The sequence below is a fragment of the Platichthys flesus genome, chromosome 2 (genome assembly GCF_949316205.1).
Source record: "Platichthys flesus chromosome 2, fPlaFle2.1, whole genome shotgun sequence".
Taxonomy (NCBI): Eukaryota; Metazoa; Chordata; class Actinopteri; order Pleuronectiformes; family Pleuronectidae; genus Platichthys; species Platichthys flesus.
Genome location: NC_084946.1, coordinates 8,493,730 through 8,520,814, shown reverse-complemented (window position 1 = coordinate 8,520,814; position 27,085 = coordinate 8,493,730). Strand labels below are relative to the sequence as shown.

Below are 27,085 nucleotides of genomic sequence, written 5' to 3'. Positions count from 1 at the left end.
GTACACCACCTTTCACCCCGGGATTAGCTCCAGCTCCCCAAAAACCCTTAAATCAGGGTTTCTCAAAGTGGGGACCCCCATGGATCCTGAGGGGAGTCAGAGGGATCCCCAGTAAGAGTGGAATCATTATTGTAGCTATAAATTCATCCATAAGTAACTCACTGACACAATGTTATCACTTATTGGTCCTTAATAACTACACTTCCTTTAATATAACAACATTGAATCCATTGCCTCAAATGATAATCCTTATAGATGATGGATGGAGGGATGGAGTTGCTCCACGCTGAAGAAGATCATGTGATATGTTCGAAAGCAGCCGATCAGCTCCTTAATGGACCTTGTGGTGCTTATACAAATTTACAGAACATTTTACATAACATATTTATTAAGAGTGAGAAAACTGCTCCACAAGTTTAAGGCCCTGATCTGTGGTCCTGTTTACAGCAACCAGCCATAACTGAAGTCCTAGATGAATCTACATGGTCCACATTTCAGTTCCTCCTCATTCAGTGACCTGTGTGTACTCACGGGGGAAGTGACATCACAGCGCCCACACATGAAGCATCATGTGTACAGCAGTACACTGATTGTGGGCTTTAATATACTCAGAATAGCACAAGCGTCTCCACTCGTAAAATAGGCATCAGTACAAAAAGCAAAGCACATACTTTACATAATGTGTGCAACAAGCTGGCAAACAAAGGCATCCACAGTGACATTCACCGAGAGGCTGAACGCTTCAGCAGAGCACATTACATCACTGCCCACACTGTTAAAAACACACAATTACATCTGTCACTGTGAATAGAAAATAGAGGTAGAAGCGTAAGAACGGAAATCGTACTGATTCAAACACAGAGGTGCTGATTGTCGATGCTCGACTTCCCCAAAATCGATCATTTGTGAGAAATGAAGAAGTCTTACATAACATGAGGCAGGAGATAGCTTCAGAACATATCACCAGCAGAGAACGACCTGAGGGAGTGTTTGGTCTGTGCCTTTCAAGGAACACGGGCTGATTCTGTCAGGACTGCTGGGGAGAATGAAAACTGAAACTATCTTCTTAGATCCTACAAGATCCTTCTCTACCTCACTGTCACTACTGAAGCTCCCTGCGGGGACACATATTTCACATGTATTCTCAAAGAGTGCTTTCTCACATGAATGAGCGTTTGATTAGGCTCACAGACAGTGGGATATTTAACCTTGATTCAACTCACATAATCAGTTTGACTTACCTCAACAAATTTTGTGCTAATATAACCTCTAGGGGATCCTGAGCGATAACGATCGTCTTTATATTGACTCCTTATAGATATATACATTTTTAAGATGACAGTCATGCACAGAAATGTGATTCAGGAGGTAGAAAGACAGCAAATACAGCTAAAGATAGCAGAGCTTTACAGAGCCTGACGTAATCCCTGCTCATAAACCAGTGGCCCTTTCACTTCATACAATTAGTCCCTGGACCTCTCAGCTCGGGGGCCGAATAACGTCTCCTCCGCACTGTCTTTCCCTCCTCCTTCTCTCCTGATGGCAACTGTGGCCCTGGGACAACAGTTGCCATCAGGTGTGACCCCTTGGGGGGCCCACACCCTCTCTCTGACTTCACGCGTGAGGTCTTTGGCTCCAGTGTGGCTGACAGTGATGGCTGAGACGGAGCTGAGACGGGTGTGAGGGCCAGGCAGACGTCCCCCACGCTCAGCTGGCGACACTGGAGGCCACAGAGACAGGCAGTTCTCTGAGGGCTGCAGGAGGACCAGCCCTGCCCACGCACAAAGAACGGGTACTCCACATAGACGTCCACCAACTCCTGATGACGGGAAAGACATATCCAGTATGAGACAGAGAAATGCAGCACACATACTTGTTCCCGGGAGGTTGGTGCTGTTCCAGTTTGTAGAATCTAACTGTGATGAATTCAAAAAGCAACCACAGAGCAAGAATCATGGAAGTATTTGATTCTGACTGTTTGAAAACCTTATTTTTTTTTTTTATTAAAGACTTACCACCTGTCACTGGACTCAGCTCCCCTTGACTATTAGAAACTAAGCAGTATAAACGGGTGGATAAATGGATGAATGGATGGATGGATGGATGGTTGGAAGAAACATTTCTTTCAACCATATACTGTCTATGTGAATGAATGACAAAGATGACTTGACTTGATGAATGGATGGATGGATGGATGAATCAATGGATTGATGGATGTATGGATAGACGAATGGATAGATGGATGGATGGCCAACTACATGCATGGACAAGAAATGTCTGCACACCAATTGATGCTCACACAAACTTTTCAATTACCTCCCAGCACGGGCTTCCTCAGACAACGTACAAAGCAGAGACATAGACACATATACCTGCGCCAAGAGGTCACCTGATTGCTCCAGACCTCTTGACCGCATATCCCGATTTATTTTTCGATCGCTGCTAATTTCTTTGTCTGACCAAAGGCCTGCGACACATGCGTTATCTGGGAGTTATCTAAAAACTTTTGGGGAGAATCAATATTTCTTTTTTCTTGTTTTTGTCTTGCTCAGGTGTTGATGCGTGTGTATTTTTGTGTACTTTCTAAAAAATACTGCACTCAGCCACAATGGAAAATCCAGTTTGAACTTTTATAGTTCAAATTTTAGTATTAGTTTGAACAAATTATATGTCATTGTTATGTAATTGAAATATTTTATATTTTATTATATTATTTATATATGTTTAAAAACAATCCCGGGGAAAAATAAGTGTTGGTCTCAGATTTTTTGAAATATTACAACATTAAAAAATGGTTTAGGATTACAGTTTAAGGCCAATTCCTGGTTTCCATGTTGGCAAGTCCAGAACGTTCTGTGACGTGAACTTAATCATCTGTTACCAGAGATCTGAGCACTTAGAGCGGATTCATGTGGACTGTCTCTACTGTGAGTACAGACTCATTCCATGCAACATGTTTTTTTGTTCCTATTAAGCATCTGCACACACTGATTTCTCATGTTTTCCAACCAAATACAGGCAATTATAGAAACACCTCATACTGTCAGCAAGTTGTCACTGCATTCTTGTTGAGTGTGACTATATATCGACATTAGAGTTTACATCTATTCTCACCTGAATGCAACATGTGGAAGATACACAGCTTCAAGAGAAATATTAATATAGCTATGAGAATCTACACTAAAATTCTACACTGGGATTTTCCCTCACCTGCGTCTGTTGGTCGTGAAGCAGGATGAGGAGGCGTGACAGGGAGGAGGAGGAGTTGTAGGATGAAGGAGAGATGCTCTGCACCGTGCAGCAGCTCAGGCGCAGGTCCGGGCAAGCCAGTGATCCCAGCAGGAAGTCCTCGGTCTGCAGGTGCTCCACCCGTCTCAGCCGCCCGTCTCTGAGCTCGATCAGAGAGCCGGCCACAAAGTGAGGGAGCAGCCAGGGGAAACGGTCAGGAGAAGGAGACGCGTGCTCGGAAGAGGGCAGGGTGGATGTGTCCTCTTTCATGGAGGTATATGTGCTGTTTGAGTTAACGTTGCAGGAACCTGTTCTGAGGGAATGTTCAGACACAAGTTGTGGGACAATGTTTGTTGGTGTGTGCAACAAATCATGTTGGTCCTGGTGAGCAGAGTGAGGTAGGCCAGTGCTCAACGACAGAGGACTTGCTCTTTCAAACCTGGGAAAATACTCCACTTTCCTGTCTCTTCTCCTCACATATGGTCCTTTACTCCTGCTATTGCTTTGCCTCTCTGCATTGAAACTCTTGTCCCTTAATGTCTTGAGCTGCTCCCAGTTGTACCCTTCGCGGTGTCGCAAACCCTCTGACACTAGAGAGATGGGGCTGAATCTAGAGGGCCGGTGTGGATGGACTGCAGGTGTGCCAGGTAATTGGTAGTGGTAGGGAAAGTCCCATGCAGGGTGCAGGGGGTTGAACTCTCTCGACTCTGCCCAGCCATGGTGATCCTTGAAGGCAGACAGCACCTGAGGCTTGGACCTGCTGGTGGACGATGAGTGAATCTGCATCCAGGGCTGGTAGAGAGCAGGGACCCGTCTCGGCAACGGCTGGAAGGGGCTGGTGTGTTTTATCTTATGCTCATTGCGGCTCTTGTAAGGGTAAGGTGCCTTGAATGTTGCTGCATCACACTCCTGCTGCGGATGTGACAGTGAGCTCAGTCTTTGGTCCCTCTTCTTCAGCGGGAGGCTGTCCCTGCCTGGGTTTGGTGTGAAGCTCATTGGCTCACGCTGCCCGTCACTCACACCGGTGCTGCATGACCTCCTGCAGACGTTGAGGAGGTGGGGTGGTCACGTGACACCATCAGTCTCTGGGCAAGCGTGGCAGAAAGTTCGGCCCAAGGTCGTCACGATCTGAAAAGTGGAAGAGACAAACATTTATACAAACAACTTTATGTCCTTGCAAAGTGTCAGGCCAAAGACAAGCTCTTACCCTCTATTTAGCCTCTGTCTTTCCTCACCTGTCACTTCCTCTCTTGCTCTTTACAATCTGGTTGATAAAAGCCGCCCGTCTCTGAGCCCGTCACCTCCCAGCTGGACGTGCCACCTGGTGAAACGCTGGCCGTAAATATCCCCTAAACATCTCAACAACCATCCGCTGTCAGCTTCAAATTCAGGCTGTCCAACCACCACTTGCCATATTGATGGGTCTCAGTTTGATGGACATCTCTGAATGCCCGTGTAGAAAAAAAATAAGTTACTATGGTAACAAAGTGAAGGAATTTGCGACAAAGTGGGGACCAGGCGGTAACAAGGTTGAGGTCGGGTGTGCAGTTATAGAGGTGAGATCATGTCAGTATTAGGTCACTTCTTTTGAGGTTAATATTCCAATCAAGTTTTCATGTGAAATGTTCCAATCCAAGTTGCAGGAGGACAAAACACATCTTTCTTGTGGCACTGAAGTGATCTCCGGCACCTGGAGCTACTGAAACACCATCATCCTCCTTACATGAGTGCACAGTGAGTCAGTTCACTCGGGCGACCTAAATATAAGCACACACAAGGCTCCTTACCTACTCATGGCCCTGCAGATATATTTACACAAAAGGCTGCAGGGAGGCAAAGAGCAGAGCAGGACTTTTACAGCCTGTCAATGCAAAGCTCATCTCAATGCCCTGAATTATGTCATCGTCACAGCCGAGTGCCGCTGAATGGAGCTCTGTGACTCTGAAAGGCTTGTCTCTGATATGAACTGTTTCTCTTGTATATACTGTGTGTGTGTGTGTGTTCCTGTACTTATCTTTTTGCGAGGACCATTTTAGGCAAAGATCCTACAGAGTGAGGACATTTTTGGAAAGTGAGTCCTCACTTTATTAATGGTCTGTTTGAGGGTTAAGACTTGGTTTCAGGGTAAGGGATTAGGTTTAGGTTTAAATGTGTAGGTTAGGTTTAGGATTGGAGTTGGGGTTAGGGTCAGGGTTAGGAATTTAGTTTGGATGGTTAAGGTCAGGGTAAGGGGCTAGGGAAGGAATTATATCAATTAGTGTCCTCACTAAGACAGAAGTACAAATGTGTGTGTGTGTGTGTGTGTGTGTGTGTGTGTGTCTGTCTGTATGTGTGTGTGTGTGTGTGTGTGTGTGTTTGTGTGTGTGTGTGTGTGTGTGTGTGTGTGTGTGTGTGTGTGTGTTTGTGTGTGTCTGAGAGAGACACAGAGGGATCAGACACCACCCTCACACTGACATCCCGTGTGAGTACTCAGCATTATACCATGAAACATAAATAGATTAGTGTTTGTCAGATAAATTCCCACAGCGGTAATGTAAATTCATTCAAATGGCATCGAGGTGTTGCCTTTACTTACTCATAACGACAAGGTTAGGTTACAATCTGATGGGGACCCACACAGGCCTATACACTGTCATGTTAAGATCATGAGGTTGTGAGTTCACAACAGGTTGTTAATCTAGGGAAATGTAATGTGTGCACAGTGGTGTTCACTGTGCTTTAAGCCACTGGGATAATAAATAGCTCTTTCTTTTGCATATCAACAGTGACAACATTGCGTTATGGGCAGCTTGATGTGCAACGCAGCCGCGTTTAACCTTCTGCTGTGGAAATCCTGCAGAGAGCGAAGAATTCATCAAACATGCATCCGGAGTTCCAACAACGCACATATGTCATAACATGCTCTTTATGTGGAGTGAAGGAGAGAAACATCGTCAGAGTTTCTCTATGTATAGGACACTTACCTACATGCTCCTCCATCCATCCATCCGTTTTCTCTGCACGTCCATCTTCACACTGCACATCCAACCATGTCCACGAAATGAACACAGGCGGTTCTCAGACACACACACACACACACACACACACCTGTCTGTTTGCCTTGTGTCGTCCTCCTGGGCTGCAGGTGAAAAGGCAAAAAAAAAAAAAAAGCACAGAGGAATGAAAGGAACCATCCAGACAAGCTCAACAGTCCATCAGACACCTTTTCTCTTCTTGTCTCTGATGCTCCCCTCTCTCTCTCTCTCTCTCTCTCTCTCTCTCTCTCTCTCTTACCTCCTACTCACTTTTACATTTCACACTCCCACTCCGCTCAGTCAGTCCTGTTAACCTTTCTCAGACAGATTTCATGTCCCTCCCTCTCTTTCTTTCTCTCTCTCCCTCGCTCTCTCTCCATCCCTCACATCTGAACTTGCTCACCCTGCGTTTGCTGCTGAGTAGCACTCTCAGCCTCTCTTCCATTTGTAATCACCCTCCTCTCTTTCCATATTCCAAACACTCTCTCCCTCTCCCCTCCGTGCAGCTCTCTGTTGTTGTGTGTATAATTAGAAATGAGACTGCTGTGCAACTCCTCAGCTGATGGTAGGCGTATGACTGCCTGATGGCTCTGGCGTTCTGCCTGGTGGAGTGAGGGCGGGAAGCCGTTTGCTGCTTTCGACTGGAGCCTGGACACACTCACGTAAAAATAAAAAGGAAGGGATTGGCAGAGACCGAAATCTTGTGGCCACATCTGACACCTCAGGGCCGTGCCCGATCCCTCACTTTGTTCATACCTCAGGCTTATTCTCACCTCAGGGTCAGACGTCGGTGATGTTTCGTCCTGAATGAGTGCAACACCCAACACAATGATTGCTTTGGCACAGGCGGTAATTGCTCCAGACCAAAGAGCTCAAAGGTCAACATTAAACACCAAAGAGAGGAGGCCTTTCATAGCTCTGCAGATAACATGAACAATATTCCATCACTCGCGTCCGTGCTTGCTTTCTACATGAATTTCCTCACCCACTTCCTGCTCCTGTCTCTTTCATCTCACAAGAAAGAACGAGAACGTTGGCTCTATAGCACAGCAGCCCTGGTCCCAGCTACTCATCCTGCAGGGCCTCTGCAGGTGAGCCCCCCCCCCCGTCATGAGAAATCCCACGCGTAATTTCGTTTGAGGTGAAGAGGATTTCTCACTTTGAGTCACATCATGCTTCCGCTGCCCACTCTGTTTTCTCTCTACACTTTCTGAACACATACATGCAAACACCAGTATGCACACACACACACACACACACACGCACACACTGGGGAGAGTTAACAGTGTTGTAAGACTCTGCATCACAGTGTTTGCCTCGTTTGCACTTTTAGACTGAACCACCACAACCGCTGACATTTACAAAGAGTGCATTGTTTTATTGCTAGAAATCGCCAATCACACCCACCACTTCCTAACTGCTGTCTCACAGCCTGTTTCTGCAGTTTCACCAGTTTGGCACAGATACAAAGTGTGAGTTTCACCAGTGAAGGTTTCCATGCTCACTTTATTTGTCAGTAGGACTTAGGAAATGTCTGTTGTTGATTTGTTTCCTCAAACAGGATTTTCTTTTTCAAACGGCATTTTCTGTTGATCAAAATTATTGTGTGTGATCCACAATTTATGTCACTTTGTGCAGATTATTGGAATGACTCACAGCAGCACCTGATCCTGCCTGCGCCTGAAGCATGACACTCTTGACAAGCCTCCCTCAAGTGCTGATACAGTGTTTTGCAAAAAGGCAAAAAGGCAATGATGTAATGGTGTCTTGTGAAGGTTCTGCATGCAAATATTGTGTAACCACCAATTTCAGCTGAGAGGTTGTGGAACTGATATCTCTTCTCCACTAGATGGAGTCCAGGAAACACAGACCCTCTGATCTGTGGTCTCACAATTTCCTGGTGCTAAAATTCAATCATCCACTTGGTCTCATCACTTAAAAGGCCTCTGATGAATATGATTCCTTAAAAAGATATGTAATTACATTCAGCAGATAAAAAAACACATTTAAATTCACTCTTTTGATCTTACTGTGCTGTTTAAATTAATAATAAAAAAATTATATTTTAAGCTAAAAACAATTATCGGGACAGCGGGAACATTTTCAAAATTCCGACAATTGCTAAGTTGGATATGTGTCCTATATATGTCATTAAATCAGACTCAACACTGCACCTGGTACGGTCATGTTGTTGGAGGCAGGTTCAAGGAATTTGCAATGCAGCTTCATTATCTTATTTCAGACAACTCACATTCAAAAGTTTATTGCAGCGGTAGAACAGGTTTAGTGTTTTGCGTCCAGGCTCCAACTTAATCACTCCCCCATATGATTACACAGGAATGATGGGAGTGATGGGCAAATACTTGCAACCCCCCATCGGAGCCTGCAGGTGGATGCTGGGTTGGTGGGGGGAGGGCTGAAGCAACTGGTAGCAATACTGCAGCAGCAGTGTGAGCAAAGGCGATGATGAGAAATTTCTCTCTACTTAAATGGACCACCTGATAAGGTGAGTGTGTATTACAGATGGTAGTGGAGGGTGAGGCATATCACATGGTTGGAGCAGCGCAGCTCAGGTTGGCTGCCTGACCTAGCTCACTGGCGTCGCTCCATTAAAACACTTTAAATCACAATAAAGAAGGCCGACGTTGGCCCTTGCACAGCAGTTCTGGTCCAAGTTGTGATATATGCAGTATTGTGTGTTATCTCTGTTCTTTGGTAAGTTATTCTAAGGCTGTGTTGTCATCAAAAGTTTATACATTCTTGTTTAAAAAAGACAATTAGTTTGGATATTTTTAGTTTTTTAATTGAAAATATTTATCTTTTCTCAAGGAACACATTCTGAAGGGAACAACGTGTTCCTTGAGAAAAGAAACCTGAAAAAAGCTTTTACATTGTACAGAACCCTCCGTGCTAATAATGAATAATGAACCAGAATCCTTTTGACATCGTGATAATAACATGTTTATCCCTGATGTCCTTGAGTCTGAAGGTGAAACAGAAGAGAGAAGGTCTGAATCTGAAAATAAAAGAGTGGAGACAGGGAAGAGGAGACTGAGGAGGAGGAGGTGAGGAGTGGGAGGGTGTGTGTGTCTGTGTGTCCGTGTGTGTGTGTGTGGGGGGGGGGGGGTATAAGAAGACAAAAATAACAAAGGCATGTGTCTGTCTCACCTCGGTATTTTCCATTCTGTTACACAAAATCCCTCCTTCCCTCTCCTCAATCCCTTCCTCGCTCTTGTCCAGCTCCTCCCCTCCTCCCTGTCATTGGTCAGCCGGTCGGCTCCGTAGAGCCACAAACTTGTTCTTGCCTCATCCAAGTGGCTCAGGGTGTCCACTGGGGGGAAAGAGGCAAAGCTGGGAAAGGAGAGCAGCAGAGAAACAGGGCAGCATCAGTCACTTTGGAGCTGTTCACACTGAACAGAGGAGGTGGGAGATGAGCTGCAGCTGAACTCTCACTGGGCTGACTGACTGGACACCACTAACTGATTGATTTCATTCCCACGATTCTCCAGCAACATGAGCTCCTCATCCTCCAACCTGCACAAAAAACGCCTGCCATGTGAGTAAGCCATTCCTTCAAACTTCTGAACCTTAAACAGACATGCATGTTTCACCTCAGGCGGATGTTTTGAGACGTGACCACAAGTTTGCTCCATTTACAGAGTTTCCATTTTCAGATGTGGGGCATGACATTAGAGGGGAAACTCCATATTCGGCTGTCAGAAGTAGAACACACACACAGACATACATGGAGCTAGAGCTTTAAAATTGCTGCCATTGTATAAATGGGGAAGTGACCATTCCCAATGCAGTGCCAGCCCAAAGTCAGACAGGAATGTTGAATCATCAGCCTGAGTAATGTTCACTAATTCAAAGTGAGTAGGTCACACACTCACAAACACACACACACACACACGCCCACACACACACACACACACTGCCTGTAGTTGTGAGGACTCACTGACATAATGCATTCCCCAGCCCCTTACCCTAACCTTAACCATCACAACTAAATGCCTAACCCTGACCCTGACCCTGACCCTAACCCGAACCCAACCCTTGCCCTAACTATTACCCTAAGCAAGTCTAAACCATCAAACAGCCCTTTAAATTTGTGTGGACCAGCCAAAATGCCCCCACAATGATGGTATTGAACCAAAATTGGCCCTCGCACACACACACACACACACACACACACACACACACACACACACACACACACACACACACACACACACACACACACACACACACACACACACAGGATCTCTAGTTCTAATTGGATTGTATTGCTGCAGAGCTGACCAGGGGTCTGACTAGAGTAGGGTCTGCAGCCTGCCCCATGCAGACACACCAACCCAGATAGGACCTGGAATTGAATTAGCTGCGATGAGATCAGTTTGTGATCTCACGAGGCTAAAAACAACCCCAGGGAAGGCGCCTCCCACCTGTTGGCCCACCCGGCCTCCAGTCCCTCGCAGACCATGCTCTCCTGTTTTATTACCATTGTGGGAATGTGCCTGCCAGAGTGCACATGCGTGTGCTGTGGAGTGAAGGACTGGCCAGCTGCAGAAAGCATGTTACTCATGAACTGTCTGCGCTGCATCTTTGATTAATCACACCATGAGTGTGAGGGATACACAGTATGTATCTGCTGTCAAGTCACCGGTTCATTGATGGATCATACTCATTAGAATTTGACTGCGGTCTAAATGCTTCGAGAGCATTTGGACCTTCTGGTGGGAAAATAATTCAAGAGTCAGTTGGAAGCTGTAGGAAGCCACAGCTGTTCCTTGAACTGAATGGCAACATCAGCATGCTTATGTGGTAACCATGACAATGCTAATGTCAAGAAGGTATAGGAGGAGGCCGTCAAAGCTGTGCAGTTTGCTGTAAGTGGACTTAATGTGCAATTATGCTTCTCTGAAGATGCACGTAAACTTAAATGTGTGATGTTCTCACATATTTTCTGTACACGCAGCCTTGTACCCTGAAACCACTCAGTGCCTAAAACATCCCACGCTTCGGGTTGGCTTGAGGGAGCTAAGCAAAATCCACCTGTCCCAAGCTAAGGTCAGAGAATATTAATTCTCTCAGATTGAATAATGCATTTTTTTTTAATTTTATATTCAGTGTCAATATGATTTAACTTGACAATAATACACCTTTTACATTATGTTGTTACCATAGCACATTTAAAAACAAGATTTACAAAACGCTTTGACAGACAAAGCTAAGACAGGATACTCTTTCCAAAAATTTACTAATAAAGAAAAAAAATGAATTGAAGCAGCAAGAAAACTGCATCATGTAAAAGCAGTAATTACAAATAAAGCAGTATAGGGACAATAAACAAAAGGACAAAATTACAACAATGCAAATAAATATGAATAAATAGAACATAGAAATAACACATCAGATGATACAAAGAAAGCTACGCCTGATAAATGGTTCTGTCAAATACAAGATATAACAGGAATATTGACAGAATCATAGTAAATGTGAAGGAAACTCATGTGGTGCAAATAAGATGAATCTCTTACAAACAATATGTTACTGCATGTCAGCACTTTAAGTTAATTATACCTATGGGTCTGTGTGTGATTATACTAAACAGCGCTGCCTGGATGGCTGAGAAGCAGAGCAGCCCCGGGGAACACAGACCAGCTCCTCTCATTAGTTCTCTAACAAATTCATCTCCTCACTGTTGAGATGAATCCTCTGTGTATAGAAAGTGTTAGCTCCTCCAGGCACACACTGAGCAGAGGAAGACAGCACCACTACAGTTAGCATCATGTAAACACTCCAACCTGCAAAACACAAAAACACAAATTCACCTGTTTAGTCTTTTAATAATTTGGAGCTGGAGGGTCAGGATCACCTGATGTTCAGAGAAGAAAAGAGACGGACCATTTGTCGGTTAATAATTCGACGACAGGTCACAAGAATTTCACTGCTCCGATGACGCTGTCATTAGTGCATGTGACAATAATCTTTGATTTGATTAGATTTGATTTAAGTCATGAGAACACCAGGCAACAACAGCACGGTGCTAATATTGTTATTACTGTCAGCGTCCAAAAGGCAAAGAGCTTGACAGGCAAGCAGCCTGGTAACATAGATGGGGAGATGCAAATACATAATGACAGAGGCTAAAGAGGCCTTTGGGAATAGCTACATTTTCCTTATACATAGTATAAAATTAAAATATATTAATGTATCATCCAACACAAAATACACATTTTTGCCCTTTACTTTTCGGATGGTGTTCTTGGACTCTTCTTCTGAATACAGTTAACCCTATTTAAAGGCATATTGCAAAGAGATCAACTCCAAATAAATGCTCATGTTGCAGGGTTGGAGTATAGACTGTATATAAAAATGTACTGACTGCATCCTTCAAAAGGACAAAATGCAAACGTAGATGAAGATAATGCAAGTTTAAGGCTTCGGGAGGGGTTATATAAGATGAAGGTAAGATAAGATAATTTGTATGTCACCCTGCAGTCACAGATAAAATGTGTCTGATTATACCTGAGGATTTGTGGAATTAGTATGTAGATAAAAAGGACAAGACATTCAGTTTACTTCAGTTCCAGTGGAACAGAGAACACTAATCATACTATGAAAATTATAAGCATATTGAAACCCAATCCATAAGTATTTGAGAGGTTACAGCAAAACAAAAGATGAAATAAAGCTGTAAAATACTTTAAACCCTGTTATCTTCAGCCCACCCTGTCTCCGTCTCCACAAACAGAGGAGTAATGTCTGAGGGCCTGTGTTGACTTTAACCAAACACTCTTAGTTCCCCCGGATGACGGGGGAATAGCTTTAAACCTGCCTCACATAAACTGGAAGAGACAGTGTAGCTTTGCCAGGAAGAACTGGGAGCAGTGTGAATGCTGAGGTGATTACAATGAAGAGAGAAGTCCGCTCATGTGAGGATTTGAAACAAACTCGTTAATGCTGTTAACTTTAGTATAAAGTCCAATCACTTTACTGACGGCCACTGAAGATGGTTGATAAACTTATCTTAGTATTAATTAACAGTCACTGCAGATAAGAGGATTAGTAAATGTGTGTGTCAGTACTTTGTCAGCTGCTGAAGCTTATTGTGTTGATCACAACTCATGACAGTCTGCTTGTGGGCTTATGGAGGCAAGTGGGACAGGACAGTTGCCTACAAACACTCCCATTGTTAGTGGGGATGTGATCCAGGCAGGAGGGAAGGAGGGAGAGAGAGGGTTAACACTGATGTCACTGTTTATCTGACTAACTGGGCTAATGGTGCTGGACACTGCTTTGTCCCAGTGAAGAAAAAAAAGACAGATCTAAAATGCAAATAACGCACACACACACACACACACAAACATACACACACACGCACGCACACACACACACACACACACACACATACACACACACACACACGCACACACACAGACACGCACCTAGGCACTTAAACATAGACCAGATAGGCACACAAACACACATCAATAGCTGCCATTAATAATTCACCATCCTTGCAACTAGAGCCCAGTAAATGGCAGCATTTGAAAAGAGAACAGTGAGAGAGAGAGAAACCAAAAATAAAAGTGTGAGACAGAGCAGCTGCACAGTCTCCAACAATGTTTTTGTCCTTTAGACAAATAAGGCCACCTGCCTGCTTTACTTTACTTTAATGTTTTTTTTCTGTTTAGAGGGTTGAGGGTTTTTAAAAAGCAGTCACTGGAAAATAGGAGTAATTCTAAATCAAGATCCTAAGGATGCAATAGATGGTTTAAACATCATCTTTCCAAATCTGTGGTTGCGTGTTCATGCCGTTAGAGCAGGACAACTCCTCCACCGGTGCCCACCCTGTCACTGCACCACACTTTAAGACTAAAGAGACACTATTAATCACAGCAACAGTCTTAACAAAGGGACAGATCCCTGCGCACTTCCTCCTTCTCTCTCTCTCTCTCTCTCGCTCTCTCTCTCTCTCTCTGTCTCTCTCTCTCTCCCTCCCTCTCGCTGTTGTTGTACTTAAGTATGGGGGACAAAAAATAACTTATTTATCAACCAGTCAATACTTAATGTTATGTGCCTACAAGTGTCCCAAGTATTGTACATCCCTAACCCCAAGAGTAAGACATTTCTATGTATATTTGCTTTAATGTTAAGTACCTACAAGCGTCCAACCTATTGTACATCCCTAATCACAAGTGTGGGACAATTCAAGGCATTTTGCTATAATGATAAGTTCCTACAAGTGTCCCAAGTATTGCAGATCCCTGACACCAAGAGTGGGACATTTCTGGCATTTTGCCTCAATGATAAGTTCCTAGAAGTGTCCGGCTCTTTCGGACACTGACAATAGAACTATAATTAACTGCATTTTAAATAAATACATGCTTTTAATTGATTGGGAATATATTTAGCAAGTATCTTATGTTTAATTTAATTTAATAATTAAAGCCTTTTTTTTAGATTTTTGTATATATTTCTCTTTATATTTACTTTTATATCCCATTAATTCATGTACATATAACATTTTTGTGATATTTTTGCAGTCATATATAAAGCCTGTGTATAATATATTTATTCATTGTCATATCTTTTGATGTTTTTATATTTATATAATTATTCCGTAACCCTAACCCTCTACACTTAGACCATAGGAAAACAGTGAAAAGCATTAACTCCTGAATTTTTTTTTGCATTACTTAAACCACTGTCACTGTCACTACTTCAATGTAAATCGAAGACGCATGTACCACCACCATTTGAAAAGGGATGACCTCATTCATTTGTGTAAGGAAACCACTTCTGAGAAAAAATGCTCAGCTTGGATCAAAGGAATCAAACTGAGAGTCTGGCAAACTGCTCTATTATAAACACAGAGGAGGAAACGCTGGCTCCCGACGGGGTTTCTGTTTAACTACTGTTCACTGGGGGGCTCTGGTCCGTGCTGCCCCGACAACCACAAACAACTGGATCCTCTGCACTGGCAATTTTCTCAGCTCTCTGCTTGACCTGCCCTCCTCACAGTCACAGGGGACTTTGTGCTTGGGGTCTCACATTTTCATTCAGCACAGTGAAGGGCTAACTGCAGCCTGTGGGTGACATTGAGTTCATTGACATCTAGCCTCCAGATCAATGTGCTTCCTCTGTGAAGTTGCTGCTTCTAAACCAACGTGTCGGGGTCCCGTCCTTGAAAGGTGTTCACCAGAAGACGTGTCTCTATGGAAAAAACTGTCAGAGGACAGACGAGCATTGAATGATCTGTGCATCATCATGAGTCGATGATGTGACTAATCTGCTGTCATCCTTTTTTACAGTAACTTATGAAAGGCCTACAGAAATTAGTGCTGTTCCCCATAGTGCACACACATTTTTTGGGGGGGTAATTTGATTACCGTTTTCTATTGGCTTGTAAAACAACGTGTAACAAATGAGGTTGAGTTTCGGCGTATCCCCCTCTGCTAGATCCCCCAAAAAGATTTCCAGTAACCGGCTTCATGTCGGAGGAATGCAGGCCAGTCCTGTTCTCTTACATCTCTGCCTTTGTCCAGCTCTGAATGGACCCTTTCTCTCTCTGCCCCCTGAGCAGGAGGAGGATCTGGGTTTGTCTTTATGTGGGGAGGCAGAGTGGCACACACACACATTGGGCCCTGTCCGCTCCGCTGTCTGTATCTCCTGCCTGTGTCCCAGCCCTGACCTCTGACCTCAGCCTCCTTAAGTCTGCCAAGCACAGAGGAGGGAAGAGAGGAGGGAGACAGATAGTAAAATAGAAAGAAAGTAAGGAAGGAAGGAAGGAAGGAAGGAAGGAAGGGAGGATAAAGGGACGGATAGACAGAAGGACAGAAGGGATGAAGGAATTGAGGAAGGATGGATGGAGAGAAGGGGGAAAGCAGGAAGGAAGGAAGAAAAGAAGAAAAGAAGAAAAGAAGAAAAGAAGAAAAGAAGAAAAGAAGAAAAGGAAATAAACTAATTAAATAACTGAAGCTGGATCCAGCCAGAGAGAGATATACAGGAGATAGACAGATGAGTAGATGGGAAAAACAGTAAGAAAAGAATGACAGAAAAGGAAAAGAGGCAGACATTTTACATTACAAGATAAAGGTTACAGAAAAAAGTGAAGAGAAAGAGAGAGACAGAAAAATACTAAAAAGAAACAAAGAGCTATAACGTGGGGCTAACTCTTTGAAACTCGCCTCTCTTCAGACTCCAACATAGCTGAAGAACAGAACTAAACATGATGGGACTGATCCACTTGGCAACAACCACATGATTGGTTTCCCACACTAACCATCACCCGCTCAAACAACCTTGACTCTGAAATAAATCAAAATGGCAGGGGGGTGGTGCATCTGTGTCGAGCGTCAGGCCTAAACATAGTTAATGGCAGGTTCAGAGGGGACTCTTTAAGGTCATTAGTGGAGGCTAATCTTCAGCTCTTGAATCTTAGCTGTGCAATCACTGACATGGACCCTCCACTAGCAGTACAACACTCCCCTATCAGAGGCAAGCTAGATGTTTTGTTCTTCAAGCATTCAGGTTATATGAGTGAAAACTAGGGGTGCAGTGAGCTGTATGAAAGAAATGCTACTTACAAGATGGGCTCCAGATAGTGGAGAAAAATTGACATATCAACATATGATCAATATAAGCATATCCTAACCTGAGATAGTGTCGACAATCTCAGGTTGGGATATGTTTCATAAGGCAGCTATTTAACGTATGTATTATTAAGATGTGGCATGGACAGGTAGCCGGTAATGAAAAACATGAATTTCCTGAAGAACTTCACAGAATAAATAACCTATTGAATAGCAGTCTGCTCTCCTTTTGAATGAAAAGGACGTCTAGACCTGCATTCAATACACATTCAAAAACACATTCAGTTAACCTTCTGAAACAAGAAAGGATGCCAGATAAATAGATTGGTCAAACATGAATGATCTGAGAAAAATATCAATTAATTAAAAAAAAAAAAGTTATTTCAAATCAATATAAAAGTACATCAGAAACAAAATAGCTAAATTATACCCACTTGAAATTACCGGTTTTGAGAATGACGTTAATCATAAGCAATTATGGTATTTGAGTAAAAAGTTAAACACGAAGCAACCACAGGTATTATTCATACAAACGAAGGGACACAGAATATCATGGTTGAGAGAGGTGCACTTGTAAATCCTCATGTACCTTCGAATTCCACTAACGACTGCATCAGACAAATTACAGCAGTTACAGCGGTCAGCAAAAGGGTCAAACCAGGGGTCAAAATAGCCATCAGATCATTTTAGTATTGCTTTATATCGAGAGCTTTTATTTTGAAAAGTTGTGAATTTGGGTCTGAAGATTGTTTCAATGCTTAACAGACCTCTGGATTACCTGACATGCAATGTATGATAAAATAGCAGAATTTAGGGAAATCATTCAAACTTACACCACACATGTGAACTGTAATAAAGCAAATTTAGTTTAATTTGATGAAAAACATTGACTATAACCCAGGTGGGATGAAAACAAAGCTTTCTAACTTTCTAACATCTGCACCGTAGACTGTTTATAAAAAGGTCTGCAAACAACGCCCAGAGGACAAACAATAAAATGTGAGAGTACATTGTAGAGCAGTTTGAGGAACACTCATTATTGAAAAGGAAGAATCCTGAAGTAGCTCAGGAGCATTAGGACAAGAGAGCCATCCATTCCAAGCAGGTAGGTTTGGAATGGGCTCTGCGCAAATCAAATAAGAAACATTAACTTTAAACAATTTAATTCAATATTTTCAAATTCAAACAAGTAAACGTAAAAATACCCTTTTTTGACAAGGAGACTGGGAAAGTCTGGCTGTGAATAGCTGTGACACACACACACATCAATGAATTTACGACAGAAGGAAAAGAAAGAGAGACAGAAGGAGACAAGACAAAGACACAAGGACAGAATGAAAGGAATGATATGAGGTGAATTTAATGCCCGCAGGTTATCTCTCCATCCTTGCCCTGGAGCGGCCTCACACCCTCCAGACGTCTGGAGACATGATACTAAAGACTCTGGGTTGTGGTCGGACTGCAGCAGAGTGGACATGTGATCCAATCGGCAGTGGAGACTGCGGTCGTGGCTTTTCTTGTGACGGAGGATTTTCCTGTGTGAGTGGTGCTGGGCTGGTCAGGGGTCAGCGGGGTCGTCCGCATGCCGCAGGGGAAGACGCATCGATCAAGGTGATTCTATGGGAAAAAAAGGAACTGGATAGGGAAGAGAAATCAATGTGGGGTTATGCATCTGTAGCTAACCTTTAGATCTCAGTGGGCTTCAGCCTTTAAGTAGAAACAATCAATTGTGCGATCAATCAGTGTTTAACCAAGTGGGAAAGAAACCCAGCATCAGCAATTTGTTTAAACCTGGAGCCTGTAATGAAAAGCATCATTTTTCTTGAGATGGTTGCAGTGGCAAAATACTATTAAACAGCTGTCTGCTCCCTCGTCCAATACACATCCAGTGTTGAGTCGGACATGAAGTCCTCCAGTGGTCACATTGTGGGGGGGGGGGGGGCTCTTTTCAGACAAGCACACGTCTGACAGGCAGCTCCTGCTTGTGACTGACATCCTGCTTTATCAGCACTGTTCCCTTCGCTTCACCGAGACTGTGTTTCTGTTTGTGTGTTCATCATGGACCCACAATTTTCTCTTCCACAGAGACACAACGCCAAAAAGACGACACTAGAAAGATAACCAATATTTATTTTTAAGATTGCAAGTGGGACTGAACTGGGATTGTACCTTCAATCTTCATCACTGCGACCTACTACCAAAAAAACACACGGCAGCCTGTCTGTGATCCATTCATCTTATCAGCTTCACACTTGGCATGTGTGTCCTTAATGGCCCAGGGAAGTGCAGTGTTGCATTGTGTGCAATTTGGACACATGATTTGTTCAATATTATCAAACTTTGAACAGGAACGTTTAGAGCAGGTACCACATGTCACCATATCACACCTCCTGCATGGGGCTCATGGTGACACCTGCTTTCTGTCTCCGGTAAAAATCAGTGACTTTCATATCAAACACAATCTCCAACTTTTGAACCAACCAGTCACTTCCCCTGCGTCCTCCTTCACGTCGGCTTCAGCGTTGGAGCCAGTGAGATCCCTGTGCCCAGGAGTCCGGCTGTCGCACAGGGCTGAGCGATGCAGCGACCCGCTCTCCTCCTGTCCTCATGTGCCAGCCTTAGTGATGGGACTGTGCTGATGCAGCACTCTCAACAAGGCAACCTGTAGAGGCATTTTAGGCCAACATCTACATCATTTGTGCATTAACAGTGACCGCAGACATTTTCTGACTGCAGCGGTTGAAAGCTCAGTTCATTATGTGAGGTTGTGCCAAAGGGAATCTCTACACTTTGGTCCTCCTTTCTCCCACCCTCGTATTGTGTTCGCCATCATCCTGTGGGATAGAGCCACTGTGATTGCTGCTCTCAACACAGGCCAGATAATCTTCCCTCTATTCCCAGTTCAGTCATGGCTTGAAAGCCTCATCCTATCATTCCAATCACTCTCTGCTGGTTGTAATAACTCCTCAAAACTGTGACACTGCTCTAATGGCATACATTAGACGGACATCAATCTCATCCAACCTATAACAAGCATATTAGTATATTTCCTCAAATCATTAAAAGTCATTTAACTCAGTTGCTTCCTTTGTATGTATTTGAGTTGGCTCTTGTGAACATGTTATCTAAAGCAAGCAAATAGGGAAATTCTTTAAATGTTGTACAAACATTCACTTGGACTCATGGATTAAGTGATTAGATTTGGGTGGTCAAACGTCAAAGGACAGGATCACAGTGGCCTCAACCTGTTCTGGGGGGGGGGGGGGGGGGGGGGACTCTGGAACATGATTTCGCAAGTCTGCCTTCAGGGAGTTTCTTCAAATCTTGATCAGTTTTCACAAAGACACAAACATTAATTGATTCGATTTCAGAGGTCTCTGGTCAAAGGTCACGGTGAACTCATACAAGTCTGAAAGAAATGACTGTAAACCGAAACACAGCACTGGTTTAGTGGAGGCATACAACCACAGCCCAATGACAAGGGCTGTTTTCGTCATAGTGGGAGTAATATTCACCGACATGACTTCAGTCCACCAATCCACTCACTGTTTTGGAAAATGACACTCAAGAAGAGTAAAATGAGTATTTCCAAACAAAACTAACTTAGAAAGGGACCTGACAGCTTGCGTTTTCAATTCATCTGTGGATCATGACTGATTTATGAAATATAAAAACTGGTACTGTTTTGGTTTAGACAGTTTGTCTAATTAGTGTTGTGATTAAAGTCAATTAGTGAAATCTATAACAATCCACAGGACAAAAAGTTCAGTGGAAAATTGTGCCCACAATTCTTTTGTTTTATAATAACTTGTATTAGATAACATTTCAACAAAAGTAACTGTGAGATCTATAATTCACTTTTCATTATGTCTCATTGCTCGCTTGTTTCATTTGAATAGTCAATCTCAACAGAGTCCAAGAATCCAACGTCACTTGTGGCTCAATGTCTCCCCCTTCTGGTTAATAACAGTTGAGTCTCAACAAAGGTCTTAGAGTGCAGTATGTGTAACATCATCCAGTAATTTACACAGTAGAAAAACACATGTGTGAAGACGTCTCATGTTGTGTTTGCTGGACATGATCTCAGGCCTCCAGACTCCGTGTCTGAAATGTAAAGTTTAATCTGAGCAGCTTTCTGACGTCCTGTCTTTCTGTCGTGCTTCTCTAGCGGACACCGAGAGAGGCCAGAGGCTCCCAGATGTGGATGCGGCTCAGCAGCTCAAGCTGAAAGAGAGGCAGCGTTTCTTTGAGGAGGTCTTCCAGCACGATGTGGACGTCTACCTGTCCTCGGCACACCTGTGCATCAGAGACTACAAGAGACGTGAGTTGGACTCATGGGGTCTCTGTGAGAATTCAGATGAGAACTGTTTCTTATCTCCCGCTCTTCTGACAGCTCCCATTGGCAGCGTCTCGTCTATGGAGGTGAATGTGGACATGCTGGACCAGATGGAGCTGACTGACAACTCTGACCAGGAGGCTTTGGACGTCTTCTTCAGTTCTGGAGGAGAAGACGAAGGCCTGACGTCCCCACTGCCAGGTATGGACACCACAATTAGAACAGAGATGACTAGCAATGTAACAGCAACTCTGGATGCTTGACATATTTGTCTTCTCACTCACAGTCCAACGAAACAAAAACAACAACAACGAAGAAGTCAACAGTAATGGACTCTTTCGACACGTCCTTGAGGGCCTTGACGCCAAGTCCCGCATGTCCTCCACATCTTCAACCTCCTCCACCGAAAGCCAGACCAACAATGCCAACGGTGCGAATACCCCTGTGGTCGGGTCTGAAGATGAAGAAATACACACCCGCACAGTGAGAAGGAGGTTCCCACCTCCAGAGAAAGAAAGGATGTAAAGTTAGACTCGGTCATCGTCTTCCTACGCACCCCCCTCTGCGGCAACGGATCTCCTCCTGCAGGATGGCAGCTGTCACCTCAGGTCGGGGTAAAGAGACTGTGGTGCAAGACATTCAAAGGAGCCTCTCAGTTATGACTGTCTTCCACAAACTGTCGCTTATCTCTGCCCACAGCCTTTGTTTTGACTGATGAGTTGTTGGTTGGGTGCTGTGTGGGGTTTGAGGTGGAGACCATGACCTGTAAATATGGAGATTTCCTATTAATATGATGGCATGTTGGAAGGACAAGACCTGCTCCTCTGTCACTTACCTCACAGGATTTGAATTTTGTACAGACTTAACACAGAATAATAATATTATCAATGGATGAGAAATGTGGTGGAAAAAATGCTTTATCATTGTAACAGTTTTTCAGTTTTTTAGCTGTCGTTTAAAAACAATCTTTAACATGGTCTCTTTGTTTTAACAATAAAGGAATCTTACTCTCACGTGTTCCCACAAACTGTTCCAGGTAATTTCAAGCTGCAGTTAAATTGTATAGAAGTGCTCTCGTCATAAAAACAAATTATACTTCAGGTGAAGTTTGGCTGCCACAACCTGCAGGGCAGATTTATAAAAAAGCTAAATGAATGTTTGTTGAATCACTGAAACGCCAACGACTTATCTGTTTTACTGCAACGGCCTACACATCAGTTATTGGTACGGAAGTTGTGAGTCGCCACAATAAACACAATCACAAGAATCAGATGTCGGAAAAATTAAAACGCTACTATTGACTTACAGGTTAGATTAATTACATTAATCATACACACACCCATGCACACATATGGGTGTGGATAGCATAGGGGGCAGGGTCTCATCCTTCTTAACTCGGGGGTCGGAGTCAGTCTTCAAACACTGGAGCTGGAAATATTCAACAAGCATCATGCTCTGCGTCCTCCTCCTCCTGGTATGTAGCAACCTTGACTGTCTTTTTGTAATTAACGTAGATTTAATCAATTTAGCTTATACAGTATATATACCTCAAAAGGTTATAATGTATTATTATTCATTCTTCATCTAGAATCTGTCAAGTTTGTGCCTCATTTTCCAGCACAGCCAGTATAAAAGTTTACTGACATGTATTTTTGTGCTGTTGATATTTCTGTGCAGGTCATAGACTTTTCTCTACAGAGTTTCAAATTAGTTCATAAACTAATTGGTGATAATGCCTGTGTATTCACTTCATGTAACTGGTTCACCTACTATGAAGGTAATAAGTAAATTTCATTCCACAGCAAATAAATGTAATAAATTATGAGCCCCTGCCTATTGCCTTAATCAATTATACATAGTTTCCCCTGAATATTTATTCACTGGGAAATAGGTAGATCAAAATCGTGGATTTATTGTCTTGTTTCTCAGCAGTTTATCACATTTGCTTCTGTCAAAGAAACAAAGCTTCGTGGATGGACAGATTCCAAAAGTGTATTACAGAAGAGTTTCAGTCCCGACCCCACATGGACGGTAACCAAGTAAGTAAAGGTTACTCACCTCCGTTTCAATCCTTCTCATCAGATGATCAGGAACTATGGTACAACCAATGGCCCCCACCAGGTAGCGTGACAGTTTGTTGTTTTGCTCATCACTTTGAGGCAGCTGCTGAACTTATATAACTTTGCGTACAGCCTGAGGAGATGGGCACAATGAATTCCCTCTCCATAAGAAAACCAAGCTATCCACATCAGACACTTCTGAACCTGCTTCCTCGGGTTGGTAACCTACATGCTCATCTTGATAGCCCAAGTGCTGTGACTAGTTTGCTGGAAAGCATGAGCCTGTCTTGGTAAAGTGCTCTGTTGTATGTTTCCCTCATTTGCAGAGGCTCACCACTGTGCAGGAGACGTGGTCCACCGGCTGGACTCTCTGTCTCACCTGTACGTAGAACAGGGCAATGTCAATCAGGCAGAGCTGGACAACATCAGCATTCCTGACGCCGAGTCATTCCTGAAACCACTGCCAAACTTTGACCCCAAGTTTAACAAACTTGCCTCCATTTGCAAACCACACAATATACATGAGTGCTTTTTAAATCAGTGTGCAACTTCCATGAGGTGAGCAAACCATGCATTTTAGCAACTATAATGCAGTTTAGATGTAAAGGGATGTTTGCTATAAGGTTTTGGGCTCAGTTCGATCAGTAGTTTCTCTTCAGATTGAGAATTAGCAGTACCAGTAGAAAAGCCAGTCCGTTAAGTTTGTTATTTAATAGCAACTGTTAATTTCTCCAGTTTATTTTTTACAAGAAAAAAAGAAAATGAAGCAGAGCTTTCTGTCCATCCAGCTTTCGGTCCTCAGAACAGTCAGGAGTTACATTCGGAGTCAGGTCAGAGACATTCAATACATTTAGTAAAAAAATAAATTAAAGGCATGTCTGCTGGCCTGTTCAAATAAAGTGCACGTTGCATGCTTCCAAACAATCTAGCAATGAATACATTTGCTTTTTGTGCACAGCAGCTGGATTACAAATAAATTACTCTTCTATTTCATACAAGGGTTCAAAGTACATACGGGGATAACGAGAAAAAAAATTGCTTCACGTGCTTCAAAAAGGGGGGAAAATAGGGATGTACTTTTTGAGTAGAAAACTACAATATTATTTACAGAAAAAGACAAAGAAAATCCTTTACACTCTCCCACTGCCAACTTTTGGGACGGGTCGCTGCTCTGTGGCACTCTGGCCCCTGCTCCCTCGGCCTCTGAATCCTCTGCCTCTCAGGAAGCGGCCGGGCACTCCAAATGTTTCCATGTTCAGCTTCTTCTCCTCAGCCCATGTTGTTCTCCTGAGGATGTAAAACATTATAAAAGCAAGTACTGCAAAAGCATGGCAAACTCCAGAGGTAAGAGACAGATGTCCAAAGTGACATAATCACCTCGGCTTCAGGTCTGAGGAAATGTTGTCAAAGAAGCATTTGGTTTTGTCGTAGTATTTATCAGGAGTAGTTTCCTCCTCTTCCATAGCTGGAGATTCTGGGGCCTCTTCAGTCTCCACCTTCTCAACTGCAATTCACAAAAGAAAAAAAAAAAGTGAAGTAAACATGTATAAAGCCTTCTATATGGTGCCCACTGAAATCGAGGTTACAAGTAACTTCAAACAACATACCTACAACCACCTTTGTGAGATCATCTTTAAACTGAGCGTTTGCAGTTTCAAAATCAAAGTCCGAGTCAAACTGCAGAGTTGTAGCCTTGGAGTTTTTAACAATAAGTTGGCCTCTGCTTCGATTCCTGGACCTACGACTGCCTGAAAAGGTTCAGACACATACAAACACCACTGTAAATCTGGTATAAATCAGTTAGTATAGAGTGTATCGGGTTTTGATATTATATTCTGTCAACATCTGGGTTTAAAATAAACTTTCAATAAAAATAGCTAGTGCGAGAAATTAGATGTTTTGTGCATTCCTCATTATACCTTGTTTTTGCCTTTGCTTCTGGTTCTCTGTAGCTTGGCTTTGAATCTTGGCTGCAGTTGGCTGGGATGGTGCCCGCTCTAAACAAGAATATATTACATGTTTAAAAAAAAAAAAAAATTCAAGACACAATTTGGTGGATGTAAAGTTCCACAATTAAGTTGGCTTACTGGTGGGTACATTCTCCTTCTGAAGCTGGGAACCGGCTTGTTGGGTTGGGCGAACTGGCGGTCTGCTCAGAGGCTGGGTTGAAGCTTTTCCTCTTCTAGGGGCGGCACTGACCAGTGGCACGGTCTGGACGGCCTGCTCGACCATGGGGGCTCTTCTGACCGGGATGCCATGAAGGCCTGGTACTGAGAGCAAACATGGCTGTGGCTTGACAAACTGCAGACGTGAGAAACAACAAAACATCTCATCCGCCACCTAAGTGTCCTACAAATAATTAGTACCTAGGCCTAGTGCAGCATTGTACTGCTGGTTGAGCAGAGAACTAGCTGCCAGCTGGTTGTAGGTGGGCATCATGTCTCTGTATGGACTCCATCGTGGGTGATACCCTGCAGAGGAGCTGCCAATGGATGACTGAAATCACAGAAAGGAAGACTTAAGGATCTGCTTTCATCACTCTGGACCATTCTTGCCAAATACATCTGCATAAAAGTGCACAAGAAGTCAGACGGATCTCTGAGCCACACACCTGCACAATGGCAGGGTCACGAGGCAGTCCATGGTGCGATTTCGGGGGCTCAGACACAGTGATATCCTTGATATCACTTCCCCTGAAAATTATGTATTCATATATTTCGTCTTTTGGTGGCACTGGTCGGTTAGTGTGTCTGTCCTCGGTCCCGTAGGATTTCACTGTTATGAAAACAACAAGAGTCAGGAGTTTGGTTGATATTCAGCAGTGAAAGAGAAAACACGTGTTGCCCACATCGCACTTCTCAGACACGGAACCTACCTTTGGCCAAAGCGACTGTGGACCGGTCTGTGTCGACGGAGGACAGAATTCCTTCGTAGCGGATCTGTGCCTTGGATATCAGACTGATTTTGCTGCCGATGTACGGGGTTCCTGCTCCGGTGCTCATGTTTGCAGAGAGAAGTCCTCCGGCTGCAGCAATCCCACCTGGGCTCTCCAGCAGTGTGCGCAATCAGCAGGCAGCTGCAGCGCTTTATAGGAGCGCTGTGACGCTTCAGTGCGCGGCTGCAGCTCACCTGTGCGTAACGGGCGGGGGGGGGGGGGGGGGGGGGGGGGGGGGGGGGGGGGGGGCGGTGGAGTCTGTGGATTGGAGCTTATTGGACAACGCATTCAAAGCCTCTCAGTCTGTGGCATCACACTGAGTGACTGACAGAGGCCACAGCAAGTGATTTAAATAGTTACGACGTTTCCTGTTCTATGCTCTTGTTGACATGCATTTTAGCACTTTTACCTCTTCCATCTAACCTGTGTAGTGTGTGCAATGTTTAAATAAATTGTGTTGAATTAAGAGATATTGGAAAATAAAATGTTTATGTGTGTTAAAGGGGCAGTTCACCTCAAAATTTAAATTCAGTCATTATCTACTCCCCACTACGATTAAAGTGAATTGTTGAACAAATCTTCAAACGTAAAACAACAGCTTCCATACTGCTCCTGTGGTGTCATCCGAGTGTCCGTAAGGCCCCAGCACTCGCCTCAACTCGAAAATAGATCATTACACCCAGGCACGTGCACAGACATTTTGGGGGGCAGGTGCTCAAACCAAAAAAAAAAGGGCACCTTACCGCCAAAATTGTTTATGAAATTAAAATTAACAATAATAAATAGATAAAAAACACAGTAGGATATTTTCAACTTTTATATTTATCGTGTTAACAAACTGACTCAAATTATCAATTTGAATAAATAAATGAATAACAGGCAAAAACAGACGAAACAAGGCCATATTGAAT

At 43.5% G+C, this 27,085-nt stretch overlaps 3 protein-coding genes across 3 annotated transcripts; 1 reads left to right on the top strand and 2 right to left on the bottom strand.

Annotated features, from left to right (window-relative positions):
* Positions 1 to 869: 869 nt before the first annotated feature.
* LOC133961385 (uncharacterized) lies at positions 870 to 6,390 on the bottom strand. Its single transcript, XM_062396471.1, has 3 exons — positions 6,192 to 6,390; positions 3,211 to 4,356; positions 870 to 1,819 (listed from the first exon to the last, which is right to left on the bottom strand). The coding sequence occupies exons 2-3, from the start codon at positions 4,222 to 4,224 to the stop codon at positions 1,451 to 1,453; spliced, it is 1,383 nt and encodes a 460-aa protein (XP_062252455.1). The 5' UTR covers positions 4,225 to 4,356; positions 6,192 to 6,390; the 3' UTR covers positions 870 to 1,450.
* A 3,193-nt stretch (positions 6,391 to 9,583) lies between these two features.
* si:ch211-253b8.5 (dysbindin) lies at positions 9,584 to 22,968 on the top strand. The gene is made up of 4 exons (XM_062396460.1): positions 9,584 to 9,798; positions 21,012 to 21,164; positions 21,237 to 21,380; positions 21,466 to 22,968. The coding sequence occupies exons 1-4, from the start codon at positions 9,756 to 9,758 to the stop codon at positions 21,702 to 21,704; spliced, it is 579 nt and encodes a 192-aa protein (XP_062252444.1). The 5' UTR covers positions 9,584 to 9,755; the 3' UTR covers positions 21,705 to 22,968.
* Positions 22,969 to 23,934: 966 nt separating this feature from the next.
* LOC133961360 (protein LSM14 homolog B-like) lies at positions 23,935 to 26,284 on the bottom strand. The gene is made up of 8 exons (XM_062396455.1): positions 26,115 to 26,284; positions 25,851 to 26,014; positions 25,606 to 25,735; positions 25,327 to 25,509; positions 25,159 to 25,236; positions 24,847 to 24,987; positions 24,617 to 24,743; positions 23,935 to 24,526 (listed from the first exon to the last, which is right to left on the bottom strand). The coding sequence occupies exons 1-8, from the start codon at positions 26,239 to 26,241 to the stop codon at positions 24,370 to 24,372; spliced, it is 1,107 nt and encodes a 368-aa protein (XP_062252439.1). The 5' UTR covers positions 26,242 to 26,284; the 3' UTR covers positions 23,935 to 24,369.
* Positions 26,285 to 27,085: the final 801 nt, after the last annotated feature.